The 18,664-nt window shown below is 41.4% G+C and overlaps 1 protein-coding gene across 1 annotated transcript in view; it reads right to left on the reverse strand.

Annotated features, from left to right (window-relative positions):
- Window positions 1-17,927, reverse strand: part of KPNA6 (karyopherin subunit alpha 6) — a 50,475-nt gene extending 32,548 nt beyond the window's left edge. Inside the window, exons 1-2 of the mRNA XM_014837933.3 lie at window positions 17,910-17,927; window positions 17,633-17,724 (exon numbers count right to left, since the gene is read on the reverse strand). Coding sequence (XP_014693419.3) covers window positions 17,633-17,636 — 4 coding nt within the window. The 5' untranslated portion in view covers window positions 17,637-17,724; window positions 17,910-17,927. The remainder of the gene's footprint in view (window positions 1-17,632; window positions 17,725-17,909) is intronic.
- Window positions 17,928-18,664: the final 737 nt, after the last annotated feature.

Genomic DNA, 18,664 nt, shown 5'->3' on the forward strand with positions numbered 1-18,664 from the left:
TTTAACAATGCCATATTTGTTTTACTCTACCAGGTGTATATAGGATATTTATATATACTATTTAAACTGAACATTTGAAAGTTGCAAATGTCATGACCTGGCACTTTACCCTAATTACTTAAGCATGTGACTCGTAATAAGGAGCTTCTTACATAACCACAATACCATTTCAAACCTAAGAAAAGTAACAAAATACCTATTATCTAGTCCATACTCGACTTTCCTTACTGATCTCAAAGTAGTTTTTATAGTTGTTTCCCCCACCCAAACCAGAATCCAGTCAAGGTTCACTCATTGCATTTAGTCTTTTAACATTTTATTACAGAAAATTTCAAATATATACAAAAGTAGACAGAATAGTAAATAAAATGAATCTCAATGCAATCATCCTCCAGAATCAATAATCAACTATCACTCATTCATCTATGCTTCCATCTATTCCCAGACCCTGTATTATTTGAACAAATTCCTGACCCATCATTTCATCCACATATATTTCAATTTGTAACTCCAAATAATAAAAACGTTTTTTAAAATTACAATATCACTATTCCAACATTTGGTCACTTTTAATCTACAAAGTCCCTGTCCTCCTCTCCTCCAACTCCCATTTACTCGTGATACTGACTTTCTGAAGACACTAGGTCAGTTGTCTTAATGAATGCCCCCACGTTCTGGTTTTGTGTCCGTAACTTATACCCCTATCCTCTGTTTCTTGTGAAACCGATGTTAGGTCTAGAGGCTAGAATAGATTCAGGTTCACGATATTTTTGGGGCAAGAATACATATAGGTGATGCTATGTGCTTCCTACTGTGTCACATCAGGAGGCATTTAATGGCAGGTTGCCCAAATGATACTAAACTTGGTAAGATGGCAACCAGAGCTCTCTTCCTGAACGTCATCTACATACTCTGTCTCCACTCACTTAAATTTTATTGTAACATGTTTCTTGAATATTACATATTTTATGTGTAAGATACAAAGCATAATGAAATGACCAACTTTTAAAAAAACAGGCATCACCAATATTGTTGAAACTGTGTGGTCTGTTCACTCTTCTAACTCTTCAAATCTGACTTCTAATCTACTCCAATGAAACTGTTTTTATCAAGGTCACCAACAACCTCCATACTGCCCTATCTAAAGGACAGAAATTTCTGTCCTCTTAACCCCTCAAAAGCTGTCTAATGCCTTCTCTTGGAAACACCCAGTTTTCTTGGCACCACTCCCAGCCTCCTCCAGTCTTCTCAGTCTCTCCTGACGGCTCCTCCTCCCTACAGCTACATACCAGTTTCTATCTTCACATTCTCTCTCTAGGTGATTTCATGGTAACTCCCAAATTTATGTCCCCTGTCCAGCCCTTTCCCTTGAGCTCCAGACTCATATGCTCAACTACCTATCAAAATCTTCACTTTAATATCCAAAACTAACTCCACTCCACCCCTGCAAGAGTCATAGTATTGACAAGTTTCTCTATCCAAAACCTAGGTAAAAGCCATCCCCGATTCCTTCCCTTCTCTCACCTCTTTCACCTAACCTATTGCTACATCGTGTCCCGGTTTTATCTCCAAAACACATCTTGAATGTATTTACATCTCTCTCAATTCCTGACCCCCCACCCCATCCAAATCACTATCAACTCTTGCCTGGCTACTAAAACAATCTACGTCTCCCTTCAATCCATCACCACACAATAAAACCAGAGCACATCACTGCTCCTATGGAGAATAAAATCCCCTTCACAATTCAAGGCCCTGCCTGTATCTTCATCTCATTTCATTCAACACTTTACCTTCATTCATCATATGCTCCTGTCACAATGGCCCTCTCAGTATTTGCAACCCATCAAGCTGTTTCCGGCTGCAGTCTTCATACTTCCTGTTTTCTTTCTGCCCACAATGCTCTTCCCTAGCTCTGAGAATTGCTAGGTCCTTCCGTCATTACCCTAACCCAAAGTAAACGACTCTATTTTTGTCAGAACACCTGTTTTATTTCCTTCATTACAGTATTCACAATCTGTGTGTGTTCTCCTCCACAGGATGTGTAAATTCTACAAAGGCAGAGACCTTTGTTGTATCCCCAGCATCTATAATATCATAGGTACACAAATATTTGTTCAATGAACCACTGTTCAAATATTTATTCAATACTTATTGAACACCTACACTGTCCCAGACACAAGACAGAGCTATAACAGTTGCTTAATAAATGTTTGCCAGTAGGTGAAGCAGTCTACAGCAAAGAAACCTTCCTTGTGACTGGAATGGAGCAGAACTTACAAAGGCAGATTTTAGATGGGTTTCTTACTAGAAATTCAGAAAGCACAGGTTTTTTCCAGAATAGATATGCAACTGAATAAAAACGCTCTGCCGTAAGACGCCTCAGAAAAAGACATCTTAGACTGCTAAATCCAGTGACCTGGTCAGTAATCATTCTATTTGACTTTCTAATTTCTCACTGATGATCAATTTCGCTTTCCTGAAACTCTCTAACCATGATTCTGATAGCACCACCCTCTCCAGTTCTTCTCTTACCTTTCCAACCACATCTTCTCAGGTTTCATACTGTGTTCCTTTTCCAGTGTCAGTGACTCAAAATTCTACCTTTAGTCTCAGGAGCAGCCCCCTCTAAGTGATTTCCCTTAGCTTCAACCTCCACTTTTACACCAAGTACCAAATCCCTGTTGTCACAACCTCCTGCCTGAAAGTGTATTTCCAAATGCCTACTGGCTATCTCCACCTCACTTTCTTTCTCCTTAAACTAGTTTATTCTCCTATCTTCCTAGTTCAGAGTTAAATGCCATTACTATTCACCCGGTCTTAAAAGTCAGCCACGGAGGCCGGTCCAGTGACATAATGGTTAAGGTCACGTGCTCCACTTTGGTGGCCTGGGGTTCACTGGTTCAGATCCTGGGCATAGACCTACACACAGCTCATCAAGCCACACTGTGGTGGTGTCCCACATACCAGAGGAAGATTGGCACAGATGTTAGCTCAGGGCCAATCTTCCTCACCAAAAAAAAGAAAGAAAGCAAGCAAGAAAAAAAGGTCAGCCACAAACTTTCTCCTCCCCAAAGACAGGAGGTTGGCAAACTGATTTTTACCTGTGCCAAAGATTCTCTCCTTAACCAAACTCTATCCAGGCTCCTCTGAGCCCTTTCTCAACTAGGCCTCAACCTTGGTCTATAAAGAGTTGAACAAAACACTGACATAGTTTCTAAGAGCTCAAGGTCATATCATTACGATGACCCTAGTCCCCCTTAAAGTGCCTGCCTGAGAAAATCTCAAGACTACCAAAAGCATTTACTGTTTGTTACAGCTAACAAATAGGGTCTCTGTCTCCAAATTGGTTCCGACTGACAACCTCCAAAGACACTGTTTTAGTTCACAACTCATCACCTCTCATTTCTAGACCATTAAACCCTTAAGAGCAAGAATCTTGAGTCTACAGCACAAAGTACACACATGCTCTCAAATGTTCTGACATTTTTATTTATTTTTTTTGAGGAAGATTAGCCCTGAGCTAACTGCTGCTAATCCTCCTCTTTTTACTGAGGAAGACTGGCCCTGAGCTAACATCCGTGCCCATCTTCCTCTACTTTATATATGGGTTGCCTACCACAGCATGGCTTGCCCAAAAGTGCCATGTCCGCACTGGGGATCCGAACCAGCAAACCCCGGGCCGCCGAAGCAGAACATGCGCGCTTAACCATTGCGCCCCTGGGCTGGCCCCTGTTCCGACATTTTAAACTTCAGTTTTCCAAAGGATCTGAAGTGGTTTACAATAAATTCAACAAAATAAAAATACAAAAACAAAAATCGGTAATAGGAATATACAAATGTGTATAGAAAATGGGCAAAGGTGAACACAGACAAGCAGGACCTAAAGAATCATTTAATTATTAAAATGGAGTTGCATTTTGATATGTCAGCTTACCTGGCAGCCGAAATAAAGCAATATGAGCGAGCACTTACATAATTCTCATTATCCATGATGGCGTTCTTTGAAGCACAAAAGTTTTAAATTTTCACTAAGTCCAATTTATCTGTTTTTGGGGGGTTGCTTATGCTTTCAGTGTCATAGCTAAGAAACTGGTGACTTAATCCAAGGTCATGAAGATTTACTCCTATGTCTTCTTAAAAGAGTTTCATAGTTTTAGCTCTTTACATTGAAGTCTTTGATCCACTGAGTTAATTTTCGTATATGGTGTAAGGCAGGGGTCCACCTTCATTCTTTTGCATATGCACACCTATTCTTTTTAGGCATTATACATAGCAAGTAGCACATCAGGATCATCAAAATAAACCAGTGAGCCACACGAGTTCTTTCTTAATGAATTTATCTTTAATTGGCATGCCTTCAAAGTTAATGATTTTTATGGTTAAACCAAAAAACTATTCCATATACAAGAACTTCCTTTTCTGTGTCAAGTTACTTATTTCCATGTCTTGCTGGGAAACCTCTGTCAGGTACTAAGGCAGGCAAGGATTAGGATGCTCCTGCCAAGAAAATCAAACATCTGTGACCTCACTGCTAGATGTGACACAGTCTTCTCAAGTTCCATCCAGAATGCTTTCCAAAGTCTCCGACCATGGTGAAAAGGTTTTATATACTAAATCCAGACTAAAACCCAAGATATTCCTTTTGAAAGATCTGTCAAATATCACAAAGTCAATCTCTAACCTTTACAGAGGGGACATTCCTAGGGAAAATTCAAATTTGACTGGTAATGATTTACTAACAATTTGCTTAGCTTTTAAGTCGAAGCTCATACAGAACCCCCATTTTAGAGGTCGGGAAACTGAGGCATAACTTGCAGAAGGACCCAGCTAATAAGTGGGAAAGTCTAATACAAGTCTTTCTGACTAAAGCCAATGCTCTCTCCATTACGCATGCAGATCTTCCTTGACTTATGATGGGGTTAAGATCCTCAACATTCTAAGTTGAAAATATCATAAATCGAAAATGCATTTAATACACCTAAACTGCCCAACATCATAGCTTAGTCTAACCTTCTCTGCCCTCAGAAGACATGCTATGGACAGACATCCAATGTTGCCCCTCAAAGCCTACCAACTCCTTCCAATATGATGTAGTGGGAAAGAGCACTGATTTGGGAGTCAGGGGAGCTGAGTTCCAATCCCAACTGCATAACCATAGGCAAATTACCCACTATCTTTGATTCACTACTTCCATTATCTATAAAATGAGGACAATAAATCTTATAGCCCCATAGCATTGATGAGGTAATATGAAAATGTCTAGTGCCTAAACGCTGAATCAATAGTGTTTCCTTTTTCTTCTCAGCATCTACACTGAAAGGTCTCCATTCCCCATGAGGGCTATTTCCAGGAAGTTAGGGTCAAAGAAGACAGCAATATTTCCTTACTCTATATTAAAAGGTGGCTTTTCCTTTTCCTTTCTCCTAACACTGTCACTCCTTTCTCCTAATCTTTATCCTTCTATTCCATCTTCATTCCCTCCAGAGCTGGCTATAAGAACCAATAAGCCAGCATTTTAAAAAAGGACCTGTACTCTACCATTTACCTCATGCCAAGATGAACAATTCCAATAATGTCTCATTAGACAATTATTGCCTCTTTGGAAGATTCAAATGCTCATGACTTCCAAATCTATATCTCATCCCACATCTAATACGCAAGGGGTTCCTTCCACCCATGTCCCACAAGCATCTCAAATGGGTTTTTCTTTAAAATATAAAAGTCATCATCTTCTCCATGAAGCTACCCCTTATATATTTCTCTTAATTTCATGGTCTACAATCCCTTATTTGGAATTCTGAAATCAAAAGAGCTCTGAAAATATGACAGTTTTTAGTAAATATAGCCTCAAAACACATGTAGTAGCAAAACTTGAACAAAACTAACATGAGACTGTTCATAGCCTTTATTCATCCCTTAATTAATATTCAAATAGTTTGCTACAAAGTATTAATGATATTTGACTACACAGGGCTCTATCTCAGACCCTGCTGGAGGTGTTATCCAAGTTATATGCACTATAATGTCTTTCTAAACTCTTAACAAGTAGAATTCTGAAATATCTGGCATAAATGGTTTCTTTTAAGGCCTGCATTCTCAATGGGGGCAATATTGCACCCAAAAGGGTGAAACTGCTTCACAGGGAAGTGGGGGACACTTAGATATTACACTAGTATATGGCCCTCCAAAGCTCCACCTTATCAATGTCTTACCCCTTAGTATTTAACTTCTGTTTGGGTTTTCTTGAGTATTCCATGAGCACCACTGACAGTGACTTCATGAAAGGCAGACAAAAAGTATGCAAGATCTGTACTACAAAGCTATGGCGAATAGATGGCCACGACTGGGGGACTTTCTCCTGACTGATCGCTGGATCTTGAGGTCACAGAACAAGAGGTGGTCTGTGCATGCCTGTTATGACTTGGGATGTTTTTTTTTTTCCTTTTTGTTTCCGAGGAAGACTAGCCCTGAGCTAACATCTGCCAATCCTCCTCTTTTTGCTGAGGAAGACTGGCCCTGAGCTAACATCCATGCCCATCTTCCTCTACTTTATATGTGGGACGCCTGCCACAGCATGGCTTGCCACTCGTTACCATGTCTGCACCTGGGATCCGAACCGGTGAACCCCAGGCCACTGAAGCAGAACGTGCGCACTTAACCGCTGCACCACCGGGCTGGCCCCAACTTGGGATGCTATTCATGTCTGATCCTCACTGCTTTTGTGTATGACATGAGCTTTGGTAATTATTTAGTCCTACAAATTAGAATTCGTCATGACTAATTATGCCACGTGCTGAAAAGAAAAACGTCAACAATATCTGAATGAATATCTAGCAGCTAGTTAAGTTATACGTTATTTCTCATATCAAGCAAAAGTTAAAAAATTCAGCAAAAATAATTTTAAGAAACTGATCTATTGTTTTGCTTTTGCTGGAAAATGAACAGCTTTGAATGATCTGGAAAATTTTGATTACACGGTTTATATATTTATAAATGCTAATTTGCATATGCAATTTGATACAATTTACATAAATAAATTACATTAAAAGTTACTCAGCAAACACAGCTATAAAACTTATTTAAATGCAAATAGCTTTTTAATTTAACTTTTAACCTAAAAATTTTGTCTAGTCATTCTTTTTTTTTTTTTTTTCCTGAGGAAGATTAGCCCTAGCTAACTACTGCCAGTCCTCTTCTTATTGCTGAGGAAGCCTGGCCCTGAGCTAACACCCGTGACCATCTTCCTCAACTTTATTCTTGGGACGCCTACCATAGCATGGCTTGCCAAGCGGTGCCACGTCCACACCCGGGATCTGAACCAGCGAACCCTGGGGCCACTAAGAAGCGGAATGTTCAAACTTAACCGCTGCGCCACTGGGCCGGCCCCTGTCTTGTCATTCTTAACCTTGCACTGAATAAAAAGCAAGTTTTATGCTTACTCTTTTTATGTATAAAGCACAGACATACTTATGGTACAGAAAAAGACACAGAGTATATCTGTGTACTAAAATTTCATGGAAGGATGCACTAGGGAAAAAAAAGTATAAAAAGCCTCCTAAAGGGGGGCGATAATGAAAGAAAGTTGAGAAATACTGATAAAAGATTAGGAATCTGTACCAGTATCTTCTCGGCTTTTCAAGTGAGAAACTTGGGAGCCACCCTTGACAACTCCTTTTCCTTTATCCCCACATCCAATCACTAAGAATGGCCAGCTTTATTTCCTAATTATTTCTGCACTCTTTTTCTCCATTTCTACTGCCATTGCCCTAATTTGGGTCTTCGTGATCTTTTGCCTAGACTTTACAAGAGTCTCATTAAACTGTTCCTTCTCTTTACTCCAAACTTCTTCAGACAGTTTGCCTCTCCTCTCTCATTTCTTAGCCCACTCCAACTTCCTTCCATGCCATCAAAACTGTTTTTGTAAAAGCCATTGATCAAGTGCATGATGCTAAATTCAACATATCTTTTCAGTTCTTATTTTGCTGGTCCTCTTGGCAGCACTCAATCCTGACAATCATTTCCTTTTTGAAATACTCTCTTTTCCCTTGGTGTTTGAGACATCAATCACTCCTTCTTCCACGTCTGGATAATGATCCTTTTCTTCCTGCACATTAAAGCTGATGTACCTTGGGGTTCTCTTTTCAACCCATCTCTCATGATACACATTTTCTGTAGGTGCTATCAGTGATTCCTATGGTTTTAGTTACCATACATAGAGAAAAATAGATGCTCAAACTTCTATCTCCATCCCCAGATCTTACTCTTGAGCTCTAGACTTCTATATTCAATTGCTTTTTGGACATCTTCCTTTGAAAGTCAGAGACAACTCAAAATGTCCAAATTTAAACTCATCTCAGTTAACAGCATCACTACCTACTCAGTTGCTCAAGGCAAGAGGCCTAGGAGTCATGCTTAGTTCCACCCCTCCTTGTGCTTCATTCAGCCTCCAGATGAAATCAATAACCAAGTCCTGCTAATTCAAATTGCTAACTCTCTTATTCCCTGCTGTTACCACCTCAATCGCAATCATCATCTCTTTATAGGACTACCGCACTACTTAAGAAGCAACTACTTAAACAGCATCCTAGTTGGAATTTTATTGCAGTCTAATTCATTCTCCCCAGGACAGTCCAAATAATATAAACAAACAAATAAATCTGATGTCACTCTTGAGATTAAAACCCTTCAATGGCATTTCACTGTCATCAGAATAAAGTCCAAATAGTATTCCCTTCATGCTACCAACTCATCTAGTCTACTAATCTTTTGCTTCTGAAATAATCATTCCCCCCCTTCCACTGAGAACTCCTATCTATAGGTCAGGTCTCACTTAGCTTAAAAGCCTTCCCTGATTCCCCCAGGCTGGAGTGGACTCCCTTACTATATGCATCCACAGCACTCTGGACTGCCCCATCCAAAATATCTACCATTTTATACTGATCTCCAAAGTACGGGACACAAGATCAACTGGGATGTAGGAAGAAAAAAAATATATGCTTTACGTATATATATGCTAATATATTAATATATAATATATACATTAGTAAGGCTTACCTTTATTATAGGTGTGTGTATAGGGGTATATATATGCCTAATAATACTGACAACTTTTATATGTTGGCCAGATAGCCAAGTTTTCCTGAAGGAAGGCTGGGAGTTATACCAAGCAAGTGAGGATACTAGTTCATTCACATTTAACATATTGCATCATACTTTAGTTTGTGTGCCTAGTTAAATGGATTTATAAGTTATCTACTTTTAACTAAACTAACATCCATAAAATAGATCAATGGTTTAGGGTCCTATCAAGAAACTGAATGGAAGATAATGTTAACAACACAAGCACAAGAGGAACAAAAAAAACAGCAGAGCTGATGTCTCTGGAATTATGAGCTCCTCAGTACCTGCCACATCACAATAAAATAAAACAAAATAATATAATGACCAGCTAGTGAGATCTAAGACAGGGAAAAACTTAAAATGAGAATCTCCTGTGCACCTTACTCCAAATGCGTATTATGATTAAAAATAATACCTACTGAATACACATGCTATCATGATCAGCAAGACATTTAAAAATGCTTGTCTTCATTCTTTTAAAATGTTTTTTTAAATATACGGAATTTGGTGAAACAGACTAAGAAATATTTTACAAAGTACATAGAATATTAATTCAGGCAAAATTTATAAATGAGACAGGCAGTTCTTGGGCTATAGTTGGCCTCAAATATCTTATCTTTGGTTAGCTTAATGTTTCTAGATTTTACAAGTTAACTTGTAATATTTGCAAACGTTTAATCCATTAATATCATATGAAAATCTAGATTTCCAACTTCAAGAGGGAGAGGGATTGTGGAAAGGGATGGGAAATTATGCAATAAGACAACACTAGACCTACATTCTCCCATGGCAACAATTGGCCGCAGCTCAGTAGACAGCATGGGCTCTCTAGTTGGTTCGCCAATCTCCACTTGGTTGATTTCACTCAATTACCCACTAGAATTGAAACTCTGATATTTCACCAGAAAGATAGATTTCTGTCTGTTTTGTTCACTGCATTATTTCCAGGGCCTAAACAGTCCCTGGCATATAGTAGGTATTCAATAAACATTTGCTGAAATTTAATGAGTAACTGTTGCCTGCCCGGCCCCTACAAGTATGAGTTTCTGACAGTATTCATAATATGTTTCTGGGAACAACAAAAGATCCCGAATAGCCAAAGGAATCCTGAGAAAAAACAACAAAGCTAGAGGTATCAAACTCCCTGATTTCAAAATATACTACAAAGCTATAGTAATCAAAACAGCATCGTACTGGCACAAAAACAGACACACAGATTCATGGAACAGAATCGAGAGCCCAGAAATAAACTCATACATCTACAGACAACTAATTTTCGACAAGGGAGCCAAGAACATACAATGGAGAAAGGAAAATCTCTTCAATAAATGGTGTTGGGAAAACTGGACAGCCACATGCAAAAGAATGAAAGTAGACCGTTATCTTACACCAAACACAAAAATTAACTCACAATGGATTGAAGATTTGAATGTAAGACCTGAAAGCATTAAACTTCTAGAAGAAAATATAGGCAGTACACTCTTTGACATCAGTCTTAGCAGCAACTTTTCAAGTACCATGTCTGATCAGGCAAGGGAAACAACAGAAAAAATAAACAAATGAGACTACATCAAACTAAAAAGCTTCTGCACAGCAAAGGAAACCATCAACAAGACGAAAAGACAATCTAACAATTGGGAGAAGATATCTGCACACCACGTATCTGATAAGGGGTTAATATCCAAAATATACAAAGAACTCACATATCTCAGCAACAAAAAAACGAATAACCCAATTAAAAAATGGATGGAGCTGGCCTCATGGCCGAGTGGTTAAGTTCACGTACTCTGCTTCAGTGGCCCAGGGTTTCACCAGTTAGAATCCTGGGCACGGACATGGCACCTCCAGTCAAGCCATGCTGAGGTGGCATCCCATATAGCACAACTAGAAGGACCCACAACTAAAAATGCACAACTATGTACCAGGCGGCTTTGGGGAGAAAAAGGAAAAATAAAATCTTTTTGAAAAAAAAAAGGGCAAAAGATCTGAACAGACATTTCTCCAAAGAAGACATACAGATGGCCAAAAGGCACATGAAAAGATGTTCAACATCATTAACTATCAGGGAAATGCAAATCAAAACTACAATGAGATACCACTTAACTCCTGTCAGGATGGCTATAATTAACAAGACAGGAAACAGTAAGTGTTGGAGAGGATGTGGAGAGAAGGGAACCCTCATACACTGCTGGTGGGAGTGCAAACTGGTGCAGCCACTATGGAAAACAGTATGGAGATTCCTCAAAAAATTAAGAATAGAAATACCCTATGACCCAGCTATCCCACTACTGGGTATCTATCCTAAGAACCTGAAATCAGCAATCCCAAGAATCCCATGCACCCCTATGTTCATTGCAGCATTATTTACAATAGCCAAGACGTGGAACCAACCTAAATGCCCAGAAACTGATGACTGGATACAGAAGATATGGTATATATACACAATGGAATACTACTCAGCCATAAAAAAGGACCAAATTGTTCCATTCGCATCAACATGGATGGACCTTGAGGGTATTGTGTTAAGCGAAATAAGCCAGACAGAGAAAGACGAACTCTATATGACCCCACTTATAGGTGGAAGTTAACATACAGACATGAAGAACCCGATCGGTGGTTACCAGGGAAAAGGGGGGGTGAGGGGAGAGCACAAAGGGTGAAGTGGTGTAACCACAACATTACTAACAATAATGTACAAGTGAAATCTCACAAGGTTGTAATCTATCAATCTTAATAATAAAAAAAAATTAAGAATAGATCTACCATATGATCCAGCTATTCCACTGCTGGGTATTTACCCAAAGAACATGAAAACACGAATGCATAAAGATATATGCGCCCCTATGTTCATCACAGCACCATTCACAATAGCCAACACTTGGAAGCAACCTAGGTGCCCATCAAGGGATGAGTGGATAAAGAAGATGTGGTATATATACACCAGGGAATACTACTCAGCCATAAGAAATGATGAAATCCGGCCATTTGTGACAACATGGACAGACCTTGAGGGTATTATGCTAAGTGAAATAAGTCAGAGGGAGAAAGTCAAATACAGTATGATCTCACTCATAAGTAGATGATAAAAACAGACAAACAAACACATAGAAACAGAGATTGGATTGGTGGTTACCAGAGGGGAAGGCGGGAAGGAGGAGGAGGAAAGGGGTGGTTAGGCACATGTGTGTGGTGATGGACTGTAATTAGTCTTTGGGTGGTGAACATGATGTAATCTACACAGAAATGGAAATATATAATGATGTACACCTGAAATTTATATAATGTTATAACCCAATGTTACAATAAAAAAAATAAAAATAAAATAAAATGATGTAAGCAAATGAAAAAAAAAAAATTATGTTTCTGTCTCCCCCGAAAGACAAATTGATTGGGGCTGGCCCCGTAGCCAAGTGGTTAAGTTTATGTGCTCTGCTTCGGTGGCCCAGGGTCTCGCCAGTTCAGATCCCGGGCGCAGACATGGCACTGCTCACCAGGCCATGCTGAGGTGGCGCCCCACATAGCACAACCAGAGGCATTCACAACTAGAATACACAACTATGTACTAGGGGGCTTTGGGGAGAAGAATAAAAAAAAAAGAAGATTGGCAACAGCTGTTAGCTCAGGTGCCAATGTTTAAAAAAAAAAAGACAAATTGATTAATCTTTATATTTAGCATTGGGCCTGACACATAGTAAGCACTTTATCTGTCCACTAAGTGACCAACAAGTCATCACTTATTGAGTACTTACAGTACGCTAAACACCATACTAAAACGCTTTACATACATTAACTCATTTAATCTCCCCCACACTCCTATGAGGAAATACTATTATCCCTATTTTAGAGATGAGGAAAATGAGGCTCTGGAGATTAAGTAACTGGTTGAAGAACTAATTATATTATGGAACGAAATAATTGTAACATAAAAAAAGAATATGAAAAGGGCTATATGAAAGGTAAGAACAAAGTGCTATAGAATTCAGAAGGAGAATTCACCTCCAGTTTGGAAGGCATAAAGTATCTGGGAAATGTTCATGAAGGATTAACGTTTAAATTAGATTTCGGAAAAGAGGCAGGTATCCATAGGAAAAGATGGGTGGCGAAGGGAGTGCTTTTGTCACCTTCTCTGCCAGGAATACCAAAACACAAAGGAGGCAGTCTGAGTGGAATGCAGAATAGTGGATAAACATTAAATGGGACAAGATTAATAGAATCAATAGGAATGCCTTGAATAAATACCATACCCAATGGGTTATGATTTTAGCCTACAGACAATAAGGAGTCTATGAAGGTTCCTAATCTAAGGAGTAGAGTGACAAGATCAGATGGGCGTTTTAGCAACGATGCTGCAGCAGAATTAGTAGTGGTAGGGGAGGCTACCGAAGAGATCTGGGGGGCTGGCCGGGTGGCATAGTGGTTAAGTTCGCATGCTCTGCTTTGGCAGCCTGGGGTTCACAGGTTTGAATCCTGGGCGCAGACCGAGGGCATCACTCATCAAGCCAGGCTGTGGCAGTGTCGCACATACAAAACAGAGGAAGTTGGGCACAGATGTTAGCTCAGGGCCAGTCTTCCTCAGTAAAAAGGAAAAAGAAAATATTCGAGGGCTTCTGAATAACACCTTTATGATATTTTTTTACATCTAGTACTTCACTGAGTCTTCACTAACAACATTAATAAACAGTACTATCCATATTTTCACTTTGAAGAGCCTGAGACTCAGCAAGGTTAAAGACCACAGAATTAATACTCTTTGAGGGACTAAGCTGTGAGAGAAACCTACACAAAGCAAGTTAGGGAATACTTCAGTAACAGAATCACAGAGTATCCAACAAGTGCCAATACAGAAAGGGAAGAAGAAAGTAAGGAACCAAAGATGGATACAGTTTCTATCTCATGCCCAAGTGTCTGGGCCAACACCAGCAGGAATAGTAGGCCAGGAAAGGGGAGTGAGTTTGATGCTTGCGGGACATTTAGGTGGTGACTGATGGTTCAGTGCCTTCTCTGCAAGGAGCTGTTATGAACTGTGGGATGGGTGGGCAAGACTGGAGGGAAATTAAAAGAGATGGGCTAAGTTACTTCCTCACCCAGAAGGGGCATCAGTTAGAAAGGTTTTGTTACTTGCAGCCAAAAGCAAACGGGAAGTGGCCTTCAGTATCCTATTTAAGCCCAGAAATAGGACAGTTCCAAAGATGGCTAATTCAGTGGCTCAAAAACATCATGAAAAAATCAGATTTTCTTCCATCTTCTCCTACCCTCACCCTGAGAACTGCTTGCTCTTATTTATAAATTCTGCTGCAGGATCCAGCATTGCTAATGGCAATTTCAGAGCCAGAAAAGGGCTCTTTCCTTTCCAGAGGCAGAATATAGCCCTTACTAGTCCATATTTTGGTTAGAACCATACTACTTGAGTAAGTAGTTCCTCTACTTATTAGATGTGACCTTGCACAAGTTACTGAACCTCTCTGTGCTTCAGTTTCCTCAACCAAAACATGAGAACCTGAGAATTAAATGAGTTAATATTATAGTACTTAGTGCCTAGCACATAGTGAGTTCTATATAAGTGTTGGCTATTATCACAGCTTTTCCATTTCTCTGACTTTTTTTGAGGGTCTCACACTTTGGTGATACCTGGGTTAAAATAAAAGCTGGCAAAAAATAATAAAACCAGGCAAATCTCTTTGAAATAAGGAGGGCTTTTCCAGAAGTCCCCTAGGCTTTTCTTTACACCTAATTAGCCAGAACTGCATCACATGCCCATGCCTAAATCAATCACTGCCTGGGGAGATAGGATTACAACGATTGGTTTAGTGTTTATATCAAGACCTACCCCCTGGTGCTAGGGAGGGGCTGCCAGATTCCTGGTAAGCAAGATGGCAGAAATGGTGGTAAAACAACCAGCATCTGCCAACAGAGTCTTGAGAGGCTGTGGTCTCTGCTAGGGAGGGTCAGAATAAGTAACTTCCAGAGCTGCATCACCCCTACAGGGCTCCTAACGGCAGTGAACACACTCCAAAGGTCTGTTAAGGCTAGTGAGAAATAGTATAGGACACAGGCCAGACCTCGAGAGTACGGCTGAGAAGCAGTGAAATACAGCAGGTTCTAGATTCAGGGAAGTGTGGTACAGGCCCTGTTAGTGTCCCCAGCATCCAAACAGCCCAGATCACCAGCCTTGGACTAGTCACCTAGTCTTCTCAAAGCTTCAGTTTACTCACCTATAAATGAGGATAACCCAAACCACCTCAGATTTGATGTTAGGGGTAAATGTACCCTTATACTAGTTTCACTCTCACAGTATAAGAATCAGCAAAAACAAAATGAAAAAAATGCAAACACACACCAATAGCTGGAAGTTCAAAAAGACGAGGTGGGACAGGTGTAAGGTACCTGAAATGGAGCTGGAGAGAAAAGGGGAGGCTGTCTGACTCTAAACTAAAAATCTCTTCAGGCCCCGGGTCAGGTTTTGTTCCTCCACTGAAGAACTTTCATTTCAAAGTCTACCAGAAAAGGACTAACTTTACCTCACACCTTACGTTACGTCTTCTAAGAGGTTTATGTGCAGCAAAATGGGTAAGAATCTCACTTCTGGCTTTGCTGCTTACTAGCTGTGTTATCTTCTCTGAGGTGGTTTCCCAGTCTGTAAAAATTGAGTAAACTGCTACCAAATTTATTTCCCCGAGCTTAACAAATTAAGCATTAGCTCCTTCCCTTTGAGACACCAGTGTTCTTGAAATTGAATGCCAATACAAAAATATATAACGTAAAAGCCCCTGAAAGTTTTCAATGATACATAAAGCTGCAGTTATAAAGAGAGGCCTATTAGTCTTAACGGAGGATTCTGGAAACCAGAGCGCTTAAGGGAAAGGAACTAACATTGAGGGTGGAAAAGAATCTGTTCTGATATTTAAAGAGCCCTTACTAGACTCCAAACACTTGTGTTGTTATTCAGTCCTCAAACACCTGATAACACTGCTCCCTCCGCTCTTTCTAGAGATGAGGAAAGGAAGGCTCAGAAAGGAAGGAACAGAACATTTACTGTGGACTGTGCTAGATGCTTTCCTTATGCATTACTGCCTTTGACATTTAAGAGACTTCTCTGGATGAGAGCTAGGAGGTGGCAGGCAGGATTATAATACCAGATCTGATTCTAAAGTCATTGCCTTGCAGCTCAAGGGAATAATTTCTGTTTCCTCAGGATCAGGGATCTTAGAAAACTCAATCCTAGAATCTCACTTAGCTCCGCCCCCCTACACACACACACACACACACACACACACACACACACACAGTAGTTGGGGTTAGCAAGTAACTTTGAAATCTTTAGTCTGAAGGAAATTGAAAAACTCCAAAGTGGGCCCACTAACAAAAAAACAAAAACACCCACAAATACCTTTACAACTTTGCCTAGGGTTACAAGCTTTCTTTCCCCCTTTTCCACCCCAACCACTAGGGGGCCAGGCTGTAAAGAACAGCAGCTATAAAACTAGGGTTCTGGAGTGATCACCCTGGTTTAGCCATTGTGTGACCCTGGGTAAGTTACTTAACCTCTCTAAGCCTCAGTTTCCTTATCTGTAAGATGGGATAACAGTAGAATCTATCTCACTAGGTTGTGCACATTAAGTAAAACGTGACACATAAAGCAGTCAGAAAAATGCCTGCACAGAGGAGGAGCTTAGTAAATTTAATAGTTCTTATTACTGGAGAGGAAATGCCGCAGATAGTTCGGTCTCTAAATCCAAAGACTTCACCATCGTATTCTAAGGATAGGCCTTGCCAGCTGGGAGTCCCTTCACAAAGAGCAACAGGTCGCTCCTTTTCTCCTAACCAGGGCCGGGCGCAGAATCCTGAAATCCCGACCTATATATGGCCGCGAGGTCTTGGCCTTTGGTTTTCTACCACTACGAAGGCTGGCCCTCTGAGCCCAACAGAACCACCCCATTTCCGCCTGGGTTCGGGAAGTTCTCCGGGCCTTCAGGGGCCCAGGCTGCCTTTGGCATGGCTGCCCCTGGTTACGGGCCTGGAGATGGCTCGCCTGGCGTCTCCTCACCAGAGGACTCAACCCGCGACGCAGGGAGGATTTCCCTGAGTTCAGAGGAGTCACCGAATCCAGTCGGGATGCGCGTTGGTCAGACACACGCCTGGAGAGAGCTCCCTTAGCGCCGGCCGGGCCTGCCGTCCGGAGCCCGTCCCCCAGCCCCAGTCTCGGCGCAGGCCGCAGGGTCGGCAGCTTTCTAGTCCCTGGGATCGCGTAGGCTCCGGCCTAGAGCCACCACGTGGGGGCTCCAGGCTTGGCAAGGCGTCCCCGTGCACCAGCCCCCGAAGACTGATCCCCGCATGGGCCCCAGCCCGGCCCCAAACTGGCCTGAGCGGCACTCCTGGCCTGGCTTCTCCCCTCAAACCTACTTGGAAGGGCCTCAGATACCCTCTACAGACCGGAGACGGGCTCTCGCCAGACCCAAAGCCCCGAGACTGCCTCAGCTCAGATTCCCAACTGCCTGGTTTCCTTACTCACCCATCGCGGCTCCGCTCGCTCCTACTTGGCGGCGGCAGCGGCGGCGGCGGCGGCGAGCTTCAGCGGCAGCTTCAGCAGACAATATGGCGGACCTGCAGGACGGCAGCCCGAAACGGACAAACAACCTAACATTCGGTCCCGAGGAGAAACGCGCTCTCAGCCCCGCAGTCTAGTTTACACCGAGATGCGCACTTAAAGAGACCGCAGTTATTAAAGGCGGGGAATAGGGGCGGAATGCGAAAGGAGTGGGCGGAGAGAGACTGAGAGGGATACCTACCAGAGAAAATTAAGCGTGCCTGGGAGTTCCCAGCTTTTTCTGCTACTGTTTCCTTTTTATAGTGAGATTTCCTCTCCTAAAAACTTTTTCTCCCAGAAAGGTATTCCTTCCTTTCGTAGTTAAAGCCAATCATAGACCCTGAGCTGGATATGAAAAAGGAATCATCTGGAGAGGGGAAGCGACTTCCTCAAGGATATAGAGGTAAGGAAATGAAGAAGGCAAGAGTAAACCAGATTACAACCCTATTGGGAGATAAGAAGTAGAAAAAGAATGAGACAGATGCAGTGCTTTATAGTTGACAGAGCTATTTCATTTATCTCATAGCAAGCTCTCTGAGGGCAGGGGTGGGTTCTGCCTTGTTCAACACTGTATCTCCAGCACCTAGCCCAGTATCTGGCACATGGTATGTGCTCCATAAATAATGGTTGCATGAATAAACAAACGAACAGCGTGTGAGTTACAAAAAGCAACAGGTATGATCTCCTTTTTTAGAGATGAGGAAATTGCGGCTCTGAGTGTTCATGTGCCTTTTGAATCATGGAATTTATGGCTGGTACATATTAGGCCTCCCTTTTTGCATAATGACGTGCCAGTCCTCCTGTCCTCCACCTCAACACACAGAGGAAGGCTATGTCTTCAGGTCACTGGTCCCAGGAGGGAGCTGTCTTTTGGAGCGACCTGGGCTTCCAGGTCCTGTCACAACAAATTGCCAACTCTAGGTGTGTGCCTGGCTCATTCAGGGGAACAATGCAAAA

Source organism: Equus asinus, chromosome 5 (assembly GCF_041296235.1).
Source record: "Equus asinus isolate D_3611 breed Donkey chromosome 5, EquAss-T2T_v2, whole genome shotgun sequence".
NCBI classification, from domain to species: domain Eukaryota; kingdom Metazoa; phylum Chordata; class Mammalia; order Perissodactyla; family Equidae; genus Equus; species Equus asinus.